Raw genomic sequence first — 18,777 nt, forward strand, 5'->3', positions numbered from 1 at the left:
GCTGTTTTGAACTAAACTTGAATTAGCTGAGTGAAAATTTACTCCCTACATAGTTATAAATTTTTGTAATTTTAAAAACTTTTTTTTAGATTTTTCCTACTTTATAGATGGTAAAAATTAGATTTTATTTTAAATCATCAAATTTGTAACAATTGAAAAACTTCTAAATTAGAATTAGCTGAATGAAAATTTGCTTCACACTCTCTAGGATTTATTTTAATCTCGGTTTAATTTATTCTTTACCTTGTTCTAGTTTTACAAATTAGATAAAGATAGAAAGTAGGTTAAACCCCGAGATTAAATTACTGTACGCGCTATGAAATGGATATTGGACTTGTAATTTATGAACTAATTGATCGATCAATCGCGCTTCTCGTCGCACTATGATCCTTGCGTATCGCTAAGCGAATTCGCTTCGTGCAATGTATTTTACTTCTGTAAAAAGACGCAAGAAATGATTTGTTACGATCTTAATAACTCGTAAGAAGTTATGCAATAACAATATATTCGCGCGAAACTTGTAGCAAGTTATATAACAGCAGCACCACGATGACATATCTCCACAAAACTCGTAACAATACAGCAAATTCTTTATCGCAACTTACAACAAGTACAACAAGTGCGATACGACCATGGAGTCTGAATAGTTTGCATTCTTTATTTGTACGGAGGAAGGCGAGGAATGACAAGTGGGGTTGTATTTATAATAATTTGTAAGTGAAAGAACGTAGCATTATTTTTGCCAAAAAATCCGATTACAATTGATGCAATAAGTTTTCTTGGTGTTATATGCGTTAGGAGGAGAGCTTATTTCGATCTACGGCTTGCAGTTTTCTCGAAATAAGAATCGCGTCTGTTCACCCGCGAGGTGTGATTTGAGAAAAAGAGCCCTCTTTTTTTCCCTCTCTTCCAACGACCGTCACGCGCGGTCAATTTTGCGTGATAAAGGCTCGACTTTTCCGAGCTTGTTGCTCCCCGAATGCAAGTCTCGTCCGCGGGACTTGTAATCAAAATCGGAAGTATCCCCGGGCCCTTGGCAAAACGCGCGGAGGAGGAAGCGCGCGTTTCATTACGTGAGATTGCATCGTGTTTCGCCGGGAGAGGAGAACCGGGCGAAGATGCGAGCGCGGCTCGTATCAGCGCATTTGAAATGGAAATCCACCCAAAGATTCCCGCGACACCACCCTCTCTCGTCGCTTTATATCTATTGCGATGCACTCGCGAGCCGGCAACCTCCCTCCCTCTCGACCCCTCTACCTCCGGTCACGAGCGACACCCCCTTTGTTCAGTAATTCGGTGGCGCGAACTCGTCCCCATGGCGTGAACGCACGCCATATCGCACGTTCTATGGAAGAGGGGGGGGGGGAGTACGCATAACAGTTTACGATTATGTAAATGCCACCTTTAGAAAACACGGAATTTTGGAAACTCTCGGGGCTTCAAGAACTCGGAGAGATCTGACGCCCACGGGTGACTTGATATCACGAGAAAACGTAGAGCGTTGCGAAAGGACTCTTGTGACTCGAGTGCTTATTTTTAGGTTTTTTAAAATGATAGTATAATCTCCTTATAGAATTTCAAAAAGGGATAGGAATGTGAAAATTTCAACACTCTCGAGAAACTTGACTCCTCGAATTGTTACAACTTTAATTTAAGTCTTAGGGCTTGAAGATTTAAATGTATATGAATCTTGTATATATTTTTACATAATATAAGAGAATATTATTTTCTTAATTGTTTATACGTTGAAATTTGTAAAAAAAAGCTTCAAGACCTAAATAATTTTAGAAACAAAGTTTTAAATATTCTTGGGAAAGTTTATATTTTATTTTTGGAATTATTAAATTTTGAAAAGAGATAAGAGAGAAATAGAATTCTCTGCAAACTCTGAAAATTTTAAATTGTAATTTTGCAAATCAATTCTCAAAAATGTAATTACATAAATAGAGAAAAGTCAACAATATCGTTGCATATTTTGTAATAATTAATGTTTTCACAACAATAAAAAAAGAATGTCTTGGTCTTTTTTTATTGATTATGCAAATAAAGATTAGGGAAATACATTTGTTTTTAGTAAACTGTATATAGAGAAAAAGCTATGAATGTATGAATTATGGGTTTCTATTTCTTTAATTATCTAATGCAACAAAATATTTAGTTTTTGAGAAATAAGGGGACGCCTTAGAAGGGCTGTGCCAATATTGGCGATCTTCCTCTACGAATTCCTTGAATTTTCTTTGATCACGTATACCCCCTCGCATACACACTTATAATGATTTGATTGGTATTTGAAACTTCCGCCAAGAAGTTGAAAAGTTGCAATTCTCAGGTCTTCATGGCGATCAAAATAAATTCAACCTCCCTAATTGGAGGGACGAAGAATGACGGGACGCGCTGCGTAAGTACCGTCGGCGTTGGGTGCTGCGTGTTGCAGCTGAAATGTTTACTTTGTAACGGTGCACGCGATATCTCGGCAGCGTTATTAAATTGCTCGTATTTGCATGACGGCGCCAAGCCGAGCTGAAGACCTAACGACGGGAGTTACGGTCTCTTCGCTTAAAGCGAAGAACGGTGGAGAGGGAAGATGAAGAAACCGGGTGAGGGGAGGAGGGAGGGAGGGGGGAGAGGTGGAAGCAGCGAGACGCGTAATAAAAGGATGTCATTTAATTTAGCGATTCGCCGGATTCGCTCGGATTCGCCACTTTACTCTCCCCCGACCGTTCCACCTCCCCCCTCAGACGCATTTATCCGAACCGAGAGGCCAATTACGACTGTTTTCGCTCGTACTCGTGAAAGCCCGACGTCTTTATTCATTCCGGACGAGCGCGGGTCCTCTGTGCCTCAAATAGGACGGATCTCCGGCACGTTTAACGTTTTAAAGCAGTTACGAGTAAGTTAGTAAACTCTCGAATTTTATATTTTTCGGATGTGGGAGTTGAGGTTCTCTGTATCGTGTACCTGGTCCTCGACACGGAGAGTCGGGGTTCTTGGAATTTTGGATGGTGCGTAATTGGAGCCCTCGAAACGTGAGATCTCTAAAATGAGCTCTTATGAAATCGCAATGTCTTGGAATTTCGAAACTGTGAAACTCTAAGGTCTCGTATTTTGAACTTGTGGAAATTCGAGGGGTTGAGACGTGGATTATTTTTTTTTCTTAAACATTTTGCAATTTAAATCTCCACTCTCTAAATTTCCTAGAGTGAAACATTACTCTAAAAGAGTGAAAATCGAATATATCTAAGTTCGAGTGATTTGTCACTTTAATTAGAGTGAAAATGCACTTTATAAGAGTGATTTTTATTCTAATTAGACTCTAATTAGAATAATCACTCGAACTTAGATATATTCGATTTTCACTCTTTTAGAGTAATGTTTCACTCTAGGAAATTTAGAGAGCACATGTTCGACGGATCCTAAAAACTTGAGAAAATAAACTTTCACTTTCTTAAATTTTCGTAAGTTTGGGTATTTTAAAATTTGAAGCCTTTGATTTGTTACACAATGCGGCGGATCGTTAGTATATTGCAGACTTTTAGAACTTTGAGTTTTTTTTATCGAACTTGGCACTGTCGAAACTCCGGGGGTGGATTTCAAACATTGGGAGGACGTAATTACGCGCGTCGCGAACAGACTCCTATTCGCGACCGATCGCGTCATTTCCGGCGCGGTGCGAAGCTCGCGTTTTAATCGGACTTACTTTAATTTGCTCTTCGAAACGAGTGTGCGCTGCCAATAATTTCTCGATATTGCATTTGATCTCACTTTAATAAAGCAGTGGTGTTTGCATGACGGAGATCACGCTCCCCTATCATCTAGCAAAAAGTAATTAAATCATTAACTACTTATCATAATAATGTTCAGACGTGAATAAAAAAAAAAGTATATATATATATATGCAAGATATTTCAACAAATTATTCATGATTTAAGAAAAAAAGATTTAATAAAAATAATAATGTATACGAAATATTATATTTAATATTATTATTATAAAATAGCAATAAAATATTATAAATTACATATCTAATATTATGAGAATATAAGTTAAGAAAACTATTGTAAAATTATTATTATTAATTATTATTCTTCTTATACACGTAAAAACAGCAATATTATATACAAAAATTTTCAATGTTTATACAAAATATATTTTATGTACATATTATTATTGAATATATATCGATTCAAGAGAGAGAATACCTTTCTTAGACCTCTCTCTGCGCGTTTCAGCAAAAAGTTCGCGGTTCACTCATCCTGCTTAATCCTCTTACAAGGGTTTTTTCAACCCTTCGAGATGCTCACGAGGAAACGACTATTCACGCGAGAATATTCGGGGCGACGTACACGTCTCCGCACTTTGACGATCGATCGATCTTATAACACGACTCTCCTACCATCTTCTCTCTCAAAAGATTTATTGGCCTCGAATACGAAACCTTTTCGCGAAAATTCCGCGCCCGGAGGAATTCCACGCGAATGTTTTCGAAAATTCGCTGCGAAGGAAATCTTCAGTTCATCTTTTCGCACATTTGGTATCTCCATTGTTTAAAAATTCTACTAATTATTGTAGGTAGGAACATAATTTCAAGATCTTCCAAAGATGCAAGATTTATAATTTAAAACTTTATGCAAACATTCACGATCAAATTTTTTTAACAAGAAACAAAGAATAATGAATCTAAAAAATCAACAGCTTTCAAATTTTGTAATAAATCTTTGGCTGGCACTGTGCAACCCAAGTTTTCCACAAATGCAAAATTCCGTATGCTAAAGATCCGCGTTCTTAAGGGATGCCTTTCCCTTTGTATTACAAAACCCGACACAGTTTACGTGTCGAATCGAAAAATCCGTCTTGGACCGATAATCTTCGCGGACAAACGTCAGATCGTTTAGGAACCCTCCCCTCAGGAGGATCCGAGAAGGAGGCGGCGGCGGCGGTGGTGGTGGTGGCGGCTTTAAGGATTCGCGAGTCGTAACGCCGTCGGACGCGCGCTGCCATTGAAAGCACGCGGGAAACGTATAAAGCGAAATAAAATAAAGTGTAAGCGAGCTTTACTCGGGGGAGCGCGCGATTCTACTTTAGATTAAATTCCGAAGCGCGCGACCCACCTTCTTACCGCCACCTTCGCCGTCGTCGCCCTCTCCTCGCCCCTCCCCCCTCCCCTCCCCTGTTACCCCGCCACCGCGGATGGATAGGGATGGTACACCTATACCATTCTCTCTCGGCGTTTCTATCTCGTTTCGGAAAGTAAGCTTTTCTCGCCGCCGCGCCGCGCCACGCCGCGGACGTTTTTATCAACCGGCAGATGGTTTCGCTTGTAATCCACGATATCACCGCCCGCGCGCCCTCCTTCCCGGGCTTTCCCTTCTCCACCTTCTCTTTCTTCTCTCCCGCGGGATCTACCGGCAAGAGGGACGAGATCGACGAGCGTTTATTTATTTATTCGAGGCGTTCTCGAAGCAGCCGAGACTTTCCGCGAGAGACGAAGAAATGAACTGCTCTCTCGCGGGACGAAGTTGTTTATCGGAGATCTCCGAATCCGCCTTGCAGCAACAAAAGTCGCAATCTTCGAGAAAAATTATACAAATGGATATTGTATATATATATATATATATATATATATATATATATATATATGTTCTTCTTTTTTCTAGAACTATCTTTGAACAGAATGTGAAGCTTTTATTCTATTCATTTATTTGCCCGGAAAGCGCGGGGCGCTGATAAAAAATACATCATAGGGTTTTTCTTAGATGTGGCTCTGATGTGGACCTGGGAGCCGTCCATTCGTTTCTTGGATGTATCTATTATTTTACGAATTGGCCAGATCAGTCTCGGGGTGGCGTTGATCTCTGACATGCTCTGTATCACTTCGGAATAACGAAACAAGGAGGAGGAGGAGAGGAATAGAAAAGGGTGGCACGCGCCTACTTCATCTCTCTTCTTGACAGCTCTATCTTACGAGTATCCCCTCGAATCCACCTTGTGTCTTATCCCCTCTCCCCTCCTCCCTTCCCTACCCTTTAGCAACTCCCCTGACACGAGTCGTTACTCTTTTCGAATACTGAAACTTCCCTACGGCTCGATTTCGCCGACTCGGGAGGGGGGAGGGGGCGCCGCCATATTGCAACATATTCAGCATGTTCTTTGACGCGCGTCTGATCAAAGGCAGCATCCTCCCTGTTCTACGAGGAGAAAAGCGCTGCGAGACGAAAAATGCGCGAGCAGTCTAGTTAAAACGCAGGTCAATCAATAATTCTGTTTCAATTATCTTTGCGATTTTAGGATCTCTATTTTGAATTAATACAGAAACACACAAATTATCAAAGCTTCCATAAAATAGTAATCATCTTCTCCTAAAGCGAAATTGCTTTATAGCAAAATTTATTCGACAGTATTAAAAATACAGTCTCAATTACGGTTTTATTTGAGATTAAAGCGATTTTTATTAATTTGTGTAAATTAAAAATTGAAAAGATTATTAATATTAATATAAATGTATATAAATTTAAAGAAAAAAATTATTATATATTTAATAAACCGCGCGCTATCGTAAATTTTGGAAAATATTAAAAAATGTTTACGTTTTCATTTATGAGTCAGCATAATTAAATGTACTTTAATGCTACATTAATGAATGCTTTTAATGTTGCTTTATAGTTTAATAAATGCGATGTATAAAAGAATACCATAATTTCAAGAAATTATTAAAGAGATACTTTGAGATGTTAATAGAGAGATTATTAAAGGTACGTGTACATGTTTTTTTTAACATTAGCAATGATTCAGACAATAATTTCATATTATAATAATTACAAAAAAATGCAAGAAACATTTTCTGTAATTTTATCAATATATAATATATAAATGTATTTTTTTTTATAAACATTTAATAAAGAAGATTTTAAAAGAAAAGATCTGGAAAAATACGTTGAGGGAAAAAATCGAAAAAGAAATTCACAAACTTTTTCCAAAATTTTTTAGATTAAGAATACGCTACGCGAGACACCGCGTGTATTATGTATATTCGTTTGCACTCCTGGAAAGGAATGGGCTGCTTTAGAAAAATAACTGCGGAATAATTGGGGATGTCAGCGGTGCGTGCGAAAAATTAAGACAAATTGGCGGCACCCTCAGTTTAGCCAGGAGTGGCCGCGTCCCCTCTACTTTAACCGATCCGACCGTCTCGTACCGCGATGGTTTAACGAGAGGGAGGAAAGGAGGAAAGCGGTGCACCTTGAAGCGGAAGGAAGGGACGCCAGATGGAGTTAGGCTGGGACAACATTTCTACCTAGCCCAGCGAGAAGGGCCAAGACAAACAATTTTCAGCTGGCTCGGCCGTCTCAAACTAATTAACGTGGGGATTTCGCCGTCACGTGGTCGCATTACATTACCGTAGATTATCACCCGTTAAGGCGCATTATTAGGTAATTCCGACCCGACCCGATCGAGACACGGGTAATAACACGCGAAATTACCGGGGATTGATTAAGGATTCCTCGCGGGGATGGAGAAAAATTCTGACGCTCTTTGAGAGACGTCAAAAGTGCACTGAGAGAAAAAAATAGTTGCATTTATCGTAATTTATAGTTATTTTTGGTCGTAACAATATTTTTATAGTTAAATTAAAAATATAAATTATAGTTAACTTAACCCTATATTATTGTTACAACAGCTATAGCATTCGTTCATACAATCATATGTATGGTTAAACGTGCCATAATTGTGATTTATGTATGGTAGAATATGTATGGTAGAAATTGTTATAATTTATAGTAAACTTCTTAGTTTATAGTAAAATTTTTATCCTGTTTGGCACAACACTATGCATATATGGTTATTTACACTAACATTATAGCAATGATAACTATAAAAATGATATTTGCAACTATAATTATTTTACTTTGCAATTATAGTTGCAAATACTAGACACTTTTCTCTCAGTGTGAGAGCTACACTTTGAAAGGTAGCAAATGTCTCGAATCCTTCTAGCTCTTAAGCCTCCCCCTTCAAGTTTCTATCTGCAGCCCTGAGTTTTTATCAATGGTTTTATCAATGGAAAACGTTGCCGAGTCGATTTGGGAATTCTCATTTAAAATTTTTCTCTCTTTTCAAGCTTCCGTTTTATCCAGCGGAGACACGCGCGAGTGTCTCGACAGAATTAATTTTGAAATTTCGTTGTATCTCTTTTGCAGCATTCCGCCGTTTCGCGGCAGCAATGTCGCATCACGTGTAAGTAGAGCGAAGTGGGCGAAGAAATTACGGCGCGCGTACACTCCCTCTCTCTCTCGAGAAATTTATTGCCTGCATATATGTCTGCATATAGACGCGCGCGGGCCATAAGCGCGTTACGATCGCGAAGTATTCCGGAAACTGGTTTCCGTCTCGGAACTGCACCGGAAACGACGTCTGGGTCCAATTTTTCTAAATCAAATGAGTATTACCGCGCAACGTATCGAAATATCTGGAAATTTACGGTACCTCGAATATTAACGCGAATGTGCCCCCGGGGGAGGGGGAGGGGAGGGGAAGGGGATGAGGCGGCTGCTATTCTAATGTAAATCACGAAGAACCGTTCAGACTCGAACGACGACGCGACTTTAATATCGCGGGGTCGATAATTTGTAAACGTTACACGCGGCTCGATTGGCTGCCGCAATAAAACTGTCTCGCGCGGTATCTTTTTAATTAATGCCGAGTTGTTTTATAATGTCGGGAGTTAAAAAATGGCGGCTGCTCATCAAGTTTTCATAAGAACGGAGAGAACGGAGGGAAAACTCGCGCAACTAAATTTGCTTCGTTTTCTTTGCGCCCGCCCGGGGTTTTCTGTAACTTTGCCCCAATCGTTGCGGCGCCGCGCGCCGGGGCGCTAGACGCATCAGACTGCGCCGTTTTGCGTCGGCGAGTTAAGCGGAGATTCGCCGCTTAAACCGACGGAGGAGCATCGCGAGTAACGATAACGACGGTACCAACGCGTTCCGTAATGTTTGCAAATATTCCGGGCGCGAAATAATAAGAACTTGCCGTCCCGCGCTGAGCTTTTAACAGAATTTCCCTTCGAACGGCGCCCCTGCTATTAATTTGTAATGTACAGTGGGACACGATAATCAAATTCGGCTTACGCCCGCGATTTAATCCGTTTTAATCGAATACAAAGCCCGCGATAAATACGATGCGAACGTGTTGCCGCTGTTATTTCGCAAATTTGTGTCGCCGTGTTGCCGACCGCAAGGCGGAAAACTGTCGCGCCGCCGTCATTTGCGCATACGGTTAATAATGAATATTCATGTTCGGTTGTTGTTAATAAACAAGCCGGCGTAAAATGTCAGGTAGGAGCGGCGATCAAGTGTGGCACGATGCCGTCGCCGCGTAATCATCGGAAGTCATTTTAATTTAATGTTATTATCTCAGACACACCCCCCCTCCCCGTTTACGTTAATTAGTTACTGCACGGCAGAAACAAAAACGACAAATAATATAATAACGTCTCGTCAAAACGGAAATCAAGCCGTGGGATTATAGTTCCGTTAAGCCGGGTACTCGCTGTTTGTTAATTATCAATCGCACAGTGATTGTTTTGTGTAGCGATTGTCATTTATCCGTTCTTTCTTATGATTAATTGTATAAAGTAATTGAGTAATCGTCGTTGAGATGAATTATTAACACTTGATATACTAATTCTCATTTATCTCGCAAAAATGTCATAGTTATATTAAAAAGTAATGAAACTTTAATCTTTTTGAATTTGTTTAAAAAGTGATTTTTTTTCAAAAAGGCTTTTTTCTTCGGTTTTTTTATAGAAATGTTAAAAAGTAAAGGTCATTTAATTATTTATTAATTTTATACTTGTAAAAATAAAGGAAATTGACGTCGTGAATTTACCAATGGGAAGAGAAAGGGTGTTTTAATTGGATGTTTATAATCATTAAGGGGATGCTAAAGCTGTCCTGTTTTATCGATAATTTTGCTTATTTTCAATTCACTAATCTTTTAATTGTATTTACAGAATTAAAAATTCTTTTCCATAATTAAAATACAGACGGTAACATAATGCACATGTAAGAATTTTATATAAAAAATAAAAAAAAAATTAATTTGTAAACTATATTAAATTTTTTTTCGTTTTTTGTATAAAATTCTTACGTGCGCATTATGTTACCGTCTGTACTTTAATTGTGGAAAAGAATTTTTAATTCTGTAAATACAATTAAAAGATTAGTAAATTGAAAATAATCAAAATAATCGGTAAAACCAAACAGCTTTAGGATCCCCTTAAACGTAAACTGAGATAAAATATTAATCTCTGTTTGTAATCTTTATAAATTATTGAGAAAAAAACGATAATTATAAAACGTAAAATTGCTCGAACACCCTTTTTCCCGGCAAAATTCCACCAGTTGATTTCAAGGTGAACGCTGCAACGTTTTGAGTGCGATGTTTTCGAGCAAGTTGGATTTGCATATCGGACTTTTGCGAATCGGCCGGAAAAATCGTTCGGCTGGATTCCCTCGGCGAGAGAGAAAGAGAGAGAGAGAGAGAGAGAGAGAGAGAGAGAGAGAGAGAGAGAGAGAGAGAGAGAGAGAGAGAGAGAACCGACGAAATCGAAAACAACCCGTGTTTACTTCCCGTTGATTCAATATTAGCATCCGCAACTCCCCGGGCGAGCCCTTACCGACGCGAAATCGTACATTCCGTTTGACTCGGATGGTCGAAATATAACCCTCTCCCCCTACCCCTCCAATGGTTTGCGTGATGCCTACACCAACCACCCCCGCTGTTTTTCCTCTTGGTCGCGAGGATTTGGCGTTTTAAATGCAGCTAAATACACCGCCGACGGGTAGAAAATTCTGGCTGGGGTGGTGGAGAGGATTAATAAGGGACCGTGACAAGCCTTGACTCTGGCATTCGGGGGATTTAGGGAGCCATCAATTAAAAAAAAAAATTTATGGATTAAAACGCCGGGGAAAAACACGGGGACTTCGTATCGTTGGATATCTTTGGCGCTCTGAGATCTCGAGATCGTCGCTGGAGATCCATGCGTGGAAGCTGCAGACGGCTGACGACCGTTGATAATTGCACGAACATAACCGATGCAGCTAACAACTGTGAATTTAATTTCGACGACGAGAGACGCGCGACGAGAGGCCTGGCCGTTGTTGCACCAGAGAGGCGTATTCTAACGTCGCGCGAGATTTCTCCATCGCGTCGCGATGTCTCGGCAAAATTTCTCTCCCGTGCGCGAATATTCACGAACAGCCGGCTCGTTCGGTGAACGAGCGACGTCTAAGGGCGTCCGCCCTTAAAGGGCTTTCGCACAGTCGCGTGTACTTTCACACCTCCAGGTCGATGGTGTGTGGGGGGGGGAGAGGAGGGGAGCGCGAGAGCTTCGCAGCTTCTCGTAGTATTTCAAGCGTCGCCGGTTCCCGTTTACACTTGTAACGCGAGGCTTCCCATTGTGTAACAAGAGAGAAACCCCCCTGTGCTACGCGAGGAGAGAGCGGCGGCGGCGGCGGCGGCGGTGGTGCCGCCGCCACCCCCTCCCCCTTCCCCTTGCCTCCTCCGTCGCCTATCATAGCCAGGTTGGGGCGTGTTAACGTTGAGATTGAAGGACGGTGAAGGAGGCTGGGGGTTTCCGACACGTCGCAGGTAGTTTCGCGTCGAACGGTTGTAAATGGTTCGCCTAATGCGATCGCGTTACACGACTACGCCGACGAGACTCGCTGGGGGTGGGTTCTTCGGTTACCCTATCTGAGATGTATATTATCTTGCTATCTTCCTGGATTACCGGCTCCTTGCTACGCCGGGGTCCTCCTTCTAGTTTGCCGCGATATTGGATGCCCGTCTCAGCGGTAACGACGTGCGCCGCGCGTCGAACGTCGAACGAGTATAAATCTGTATATACGCTGTCCTCGTTTTCTCCCCTCCTCCCGAAACGAGACGATGAACTCAACGCCGGCGAGAGGCCGGCAAATTATTTGCCTCGCGAAATCTCTTCTTTCATTTGCTCATTTTTCAATAACTTGGTAAAATTAGAATCGAGTATTGAATGCAATTTTTCATCTTACACAAGTAAATATAAGTAGATATGTACGAGTAGGATAAAGGTCGCTTTTAACGTTTCTGTGTTAAACAAAAGTAAGTTTAGCTTATTTTTGCGTAAGAAAAATGTAAAATTATTTCACGCAGAGTTCTGCGTTGAATTATATTTATAATTTAACTTTAATTTTAAAATTATACAGGGTGTCTGGTATTTTTTTATGGGATGTTTATGAGCAGGTAGAGCGCATTAAACTGAAAAGAAAAGTCCTTTACCATTTTGCAATTTTCGCAATAATTAATAAGTTGTTGATTACACAGGCACACAAAAAAAGTGGTTGGTTCGGCGGACCAAATTAATTAATTCTTATATATTTATGCAATCTTTATAAACAGGTAGAGCGCATTAAACTGAACAGAAAAGTCCTTTACCATTTTGCAATTTTCGCAATAGTTAATAAGTTGTTGATTACACAGGCACACAAAAAAGTGGTTGGTTCGGCGGACCAAACTAATTAATTCTTATATATTTTGTCTCGCTGAATTCAAATCCAAGGTTAGAATTGCTGAATTGGCTTATTTTTTCCTAATTTCAAAAAGAAACACTTTTTTTGTGTGCCTGTGTAATCAATAGCTCGTTAACTATTGCGAAAATGGAAAAACGATAAAGAACTTTTCTGTTCAGTTTAATGCGCTCTACCTGTTTATAAAGATATTGCATAAATCTTTACCAAACACCCTGTATGTTATGTTTTTGGTATAGGAAACAAAAGAATGCCGTGAATGTATAAACTATGGATTTTTATTTCTTCAATTGTTTAATACAGTGCAATGTTTAACTTCCGAGAAATAAAGAGATGCTACTATTAGGAAGCCTATGCCAGTATTGGTGACTTTCCGCTGGTATCGTCCGTATACGTATTCTCTCGGCATCCACGTGTCGCAGCGGGGAAAGGGGGGGGGGGAGGGAGCAGAGGGAATACGTGTAACAGGGCGTAACGGCGCTTGCGAGGCTTTAGGTCCCCCGTAAGCGTGCGGCTTCGTTGGGGATAGAGCTAATGCTCGTCGCACGGAGGGGGTTTAACGCTTGCCGTAAGCAGGAACAACGGATCCATGGCGACCGCGGAAAATCCGCCGGGCGGTGGACGGGGGGTGGCCGATGGGGGGAAGTCACGCGGAAAAGCTCCGAACAGCTTTCGTGGGGGGATATCACGTCTACGGTGGATATTTCGCAAAGAGTTCGGACCAACGTCGCTTCGCGTTGCGAAGGAAACGCACGTCGGAGACGCGTTAGAACGATATATACTTCAAGTAATAAAATCCTTATTAGCGAGAGCAGCAGAGCGTCCTCGACGCTCGTCGCGGGGATGCGCGCACTTCGGAGGGATCCGTGGGCTCAGGGATGCGTGCGCGATATTTGTATAAATCCGCGGGTCTTCCGAAGATTCACGGAACGTCGGGAATCGCCGTGAAATCCGGGAGGCTCCCCGCCACCCCCGGGAAGAGATCTATGAGCTCCCGAATCTGTAGCGTTTAAAATCCGCGGATTCTCCGCGGAGGATCTGACGTTTGTATCTCGCATTGTATCCCGGCGTGCGGCAGCGAGAGGCGCTCCCGCGCGGCGATATTTTCCCCGGGCTGCTCTGTACTGTATGCTATATATGTTACATATACAGCGCACGTATAAACGGGGCTTCTCCGCCTGGAGTTTGCCGTGTGGGCGGAGGATTACGATACGGTATGGGGCTGAGGCAGCTAGGACGGGCGCACCCTTTGTCTACGTTGTCTGCTATCCTTAGCCTTTCATTTAAGGACCAGGTAATAGCTGTCGCTGCAGCTGCAGCGTGACCCCGGTTTGCTGGCGAGGAGAATAGGCGAGCGTATTTTACTTCCCGAGGATACTAAAATTCGCCGGACACACACACACACACACACACACACACACACACACATATATATATATATATATATCACCGGGGTGTTTCCGAATTTATGTGCCCCGGGATCATCAGGTTTTAAGCGAAATTCAGGAGGAGGTTTGGATCGATGAGATCTGGGACAGAGATAAATTCCCCTTGGAGGTTGTTGCGGTCGTGAGATTTAGCCCCGTCAGGTTTAATAAACTTTAACTATTATTAGCGATTTAGGAATGTATAATCCTCTAACATGAAAATTTTTTAGAGAAGCCTTGGAGGGATAGGGATAGGGATCATTTTAACAATATATTATTATAGAGGAAAAGGCGGTAACTTTGAGTGAAATCAATTCAGCAGCACACTGACAAATATTACTATTAAGTTTCTAATTTAAAAGTTATGTTATACAATTTTATTATTATCATAATTGTTACATAAAATACAGGGTATGTATAAAGAAACAGATATTTATTTATTTTCTTACAAATATTTTAAACACAAATACCTTATTTTACCTTTTCAATTGACATCTAATTTAAATTTAACTTAAATCGCTCGTCTCACATACATAGATACACATTTCCGGGACTTTCGTTCCGTCTCTGTATTCTCATTTTTTTTATGTCCGTTCGCTCTCTATGAATGCAAGATACATCTTTCTCCATTTGATTATAAAACGAAATTTTCAACTGATCCCACAGACCACAAGCCACACTGATTTAAGAAAACGTGTTGTGCATTGAGAAAAAAATTTTCTTAAATTTAGTAAATGTATTTATTAAAATTGAATTTACTTAATTTAAATAAATAATGTTTAAAATATAATTTTTTTTCTTTATTACAATAAACTGAAGCATTAAAATTAAAAAATATTTTCTTGTTACAAAATTTATTTAAATCTAATTCTTGTTTATTATATTACAATACAATACTTATTAAAATGTAGTAAATAACTTTTTAAAATATAGAATCCAGGTCTCTTAATTAAAGAAAAAACGTTTTATAAATATTTGTTTAAATTTACTTTTCCAGAGTTATAAAAATAATATTAAATAGGTTACTTATAAAAAGTAAATAATTTCTAAAAATAATTTATTAAATTTGAAGAAACATTTACTTAAGGGATTACACCTACCTAGCGGGTGAAAAAAATCGATTTTTTTTTTACATTTTCTTGAAGATTCAAGTTTCGAGAACATATTCTGAAAATTTCATGTTGATATCTGCAAAAATGCCGGAATTACAGAGAGTTGTGTGAAACGGGATCGAGCGTTCTAGTGCTCGAATTCTACTACCTGACGCAGCCAGACGTCCGATGGTTACAGGTCGCACGAACACAGCATTCTCCTGTGTGTGCTTGTTTTGTTATTGATGTAGAAAAAACCTCATATGGCCCCGGAATTGCCGACTAGAGATAAAGTGCAAAATTCGGCTGTTAATAATAGTAGAACTAAACTTGAAATTTTAAACGCGTTTTTCTCGAAATACGGTTTTTAAAGACGGTGACCACGTGATCTCAAAAACCAATTGATGGATCGTTTTCAAATTTTTACATAATACTCTCAGAAACATTCTTTTGTCGGTGACGATTTTTAAAAAAATAGATTTTCATTAAAAATACAAAAAAAAGATGAAAATTTTTCGCTATTTTTAAAGTTCAATTTCAACTCGTCGGCATTTTGTATCAAACAACAAAATCGACAATCGGCGATCGTCACTGACAAGCCACTACTGTTAGCTTAAAAACACCATTTTGTTTTTTTGTTTTGGATGGATCGTTTAGGCGGAAGAGTGGTCACCGCAAAATGCGTTTTTCCAAACCTTAATGTACGCTGGCGGCCATATTTTTTCTTTCCGTCACTATTTTTTAATAAAAAAATTTTTTTATATTGTCAAAACATAAGTCAATAATCACATAAAATTTTATTTAAATCCCACTACCCGTTTAGCAAAAATAAAATGTCAAAATTAGGCCTGTTTTTTCGGCCGTCTAGGTAGATGTAACCCCTTAAATAAAATAATTGTATCCGATAAAAACGAAAAGAATTTTTTATTTATAGTAAACAGATTTTTTTTAAATTTGCCATGCAAATTTAAAAATAATTAAGCAAATAAAGCATTTATTAAGCAAAAATCATTCACCATGTATCTAAAGCTATTTTATGCCAAAAAATATTTCTATGAACAATTCATTTTGTAGGAATATTTATACTTTTCTGTGTCTCGCGCGTTTGAAAAGGAGCTCGTCTAAAAATACTGTCGTTCTCGGTTGCACCTGCGAGCAACGGGCGCAACGAGAACCGGTATTTACGGTTTTTGCGCGGATCATGACTAATACATCCGCCGCGGAGGGTGTATTCGAGATATCGAGTTACCGCTCGATAAAACGCAAAACTCGCAGCGCACGCCACGGGAGTAAAAATCGCGCGGATATATCGCCTCGCGAGCGCGACGCGGCGCCGCGGCGGCGGAGTAAAATATACGAGATAGCGCCTCTCGCCCGGTACCCGCCGTCACGTGCGATATTTGTCGCACGTGACCGAGGAGGCCGCCGCCGATATCTTCTGCCCTCGCGCGGAAGGGTAACTCCTTCCGCAACGCGGACGTAACGGAAAATCCATATGTGCGCGTCTTCTCCGTGAAAGGAGGGGGGGGGGGGGGGGAGGAGGAGGAGGAGGAGGAACATTCGTTTTTTATTATTCACGAGCGCGGGCGAATGTATAAATATATATTATTTAACGTCCACGTGTTTTACGGCGTTCGTTTCGGCACGTTTACGAGGGGGAAAAAAAGCACCATCATCCACGCGCGGTACTTTTCCCTCTATTTACTACCGTATAATTTTTGCATTCGCAAAATGACCGTTCGCAGCGGGTTGGGAAAACGCTCTCTCCGAGCGGTCAGCGTGTCCAAACGTTTCGCCGCGCGGGCGAAAAATATTTTTTAATTGCCGGGAGGTACGATAAGCGCGTTTGCATCGCGCGACTTTTTAATTGCTGCAAATTGAAGCCGCTTAAAACAGAACGAAGTTTCGTAATCTCCTCTTTTAACACGTAAACGCAAATATCTCAAGTCCATGATGGCGGGGCTCTCCTCGGCGACGCAGCAATTTATTTATTCGTCTCTACCCACCCCCTCCTCCCCCGCCCCGCCAACTTCTGTTACTTTGTAATCTTCGTCCAAGTTCACACCGACGTGAAATCCGCAAGCTCATTCAAAAGCAACCCTGAAATCCTCTCGCGTAGACCTGAGATCTGAGAGAAAGAAAGGGAAGGAGGGAAGGAGCGGAGATAGTGGCGGAAAACGTTTCCACGGAAAAAGTTTCCGCTCTCCGTGGAAACTTTCTCGATCGAGCTCGACGCGCGAGCATTTGTTTTTGCCGTGGTGAGCTTTCGCGAGCTTTCGGCGGGAAAGTCACTCGCGGGCGGTCGGACGGGCATCGTAACGCGCCGCTTTAAGCTATCGCGCCGCACTCATCCTCCACCCCCGCATTTACCCTCGTTCTCGACTTTCCTCCCCCCTTCCCCCCTTGCTGCACCCCCCCCCCCCGCGCTGGATTAAAGTATCGGCGACGCCAACCGCGTCTGAATAATTCAGGACGAAAGTTCTGGTCGTTTGATCCCCCCTCCTCCCCCCCTCCCCCCAGCGAGAGGAGAGACCCGCTAGGACGATCGGAGTGTCTGATCGAGGGTCCGTTTTTTGTGTTGCAGGTTTCGCGCTGATGAGAATCGTCGAGGTGTACAAGGAGATCCAGGAGCAGGAGATGAACATCGTAAGTAGAGCAGCGAGAATCTAATTTTTTTTTTTTTAGAAACTTTCATTGGCGCTCTGACATGTCTTTTCTCTCTTTTTTAAAAGTACTTTCCTTCATGAATAACTTCCAAACTAAATTTTTATTCAATATTTAAGTACGTACGTAGTATTGATTCATTATTTTTATTCCACTAATTCAGGATCTCAAAATTTAATTTAAGCAATCTTATCGATAACGGAATAATAATTTGAATATTTTTGTTTGTCGGTTCTTCGTATCGTCGAATTCTTTTTAAGAAGTTTCTTTTTATCGCGATCGAATAATATTCAGAGACGTTTCGTGGGGTAGCTAAAAGCAGGCGTATTGTCTGCCTCCCCCATTTTTTTCTGTCTGTCTTCCACCCTGGCACCGTCCATTTCCGGGGATTACGTCAGACGGTCGCGTCTGCCAGGATTCGTAAAGATGTCCTTTCTGCCGTTGTCTAGTGCCAAGCCTATCTAGTGAAAGTGCACATCTCTTTGTTTATATTTACTCGCGACGAATAAGAAAGATTCTTTTAACAACCGCAATTCTTTTTGAGAGCTGCTGCTCGAAAAGTTGCCGGATTGTCGCGGAAACAATTAGACAAGCAATAATAAATACACCGATAGAAAAATGTGTGATATTTGTGACTATAATTACACAATAAAATAATTATAGTCAGAAATATTTTTTTATAGTAACTGTTATGACATTAGTAATTATAATATAACTATATATTTATAGTGATGCCGACTATGAAGAAAATGCATTATAAATTTTGTAGCTTTAAAATATATGATTATTATTGCTAATATTATAGTAATGATTGTTATAAAAATGATATTCCTGATTATATATTTAATTATTTTACTATGCATTAATAATCACGAATACAACACATTTTTCCATCAGTGTAAGTAATTAATAATTGGTTACATAATTTAAATAATAATTGTCAAATAAATTGTGCAAATATTAATTTAATATTCTAGAGAATATTTCTTAGGGACGAATATGTATTATCGAATTTTTTCTAATAGTCACGAATAC

At 40.4% G+C, this 18,777-nt stretch overlaps 1 protein-coding gene across 1 annotated transcript in view; it reads left to right on the forward strand.

Annotated features, from left to right (window-relative positions):
- The window catches only part of LOC105829243, a 95,796-nt gene that overhangs the window by 59,206 nt on the left and 17,813 nt on the right, over nucleotides 1-18,777 (forward strand). The window contains 1 exon segment of the mRNA XM_036286697.1: nucleotides 17,663-17,724. Coding sequence (XP_036142590.1) covers nucleotides 17,663-17,724 — 62 coding nt within the window.

The sequence above is a fragment of the Monomorium pharaonis genome, chromosome 5, assembly GCF_013373865.1.
Source record: "Monomorium pharaonis isolate MP-MQ-018 chromosome 5, ASM1337386v2, whole genome shotgun sequence".
Lineage (NCBI taxonomy): Eukaryota > Metazoa > Arthropoda > Insecta > Hymenoptera > Formicidae > Monomorium > Monomorium pharaonis.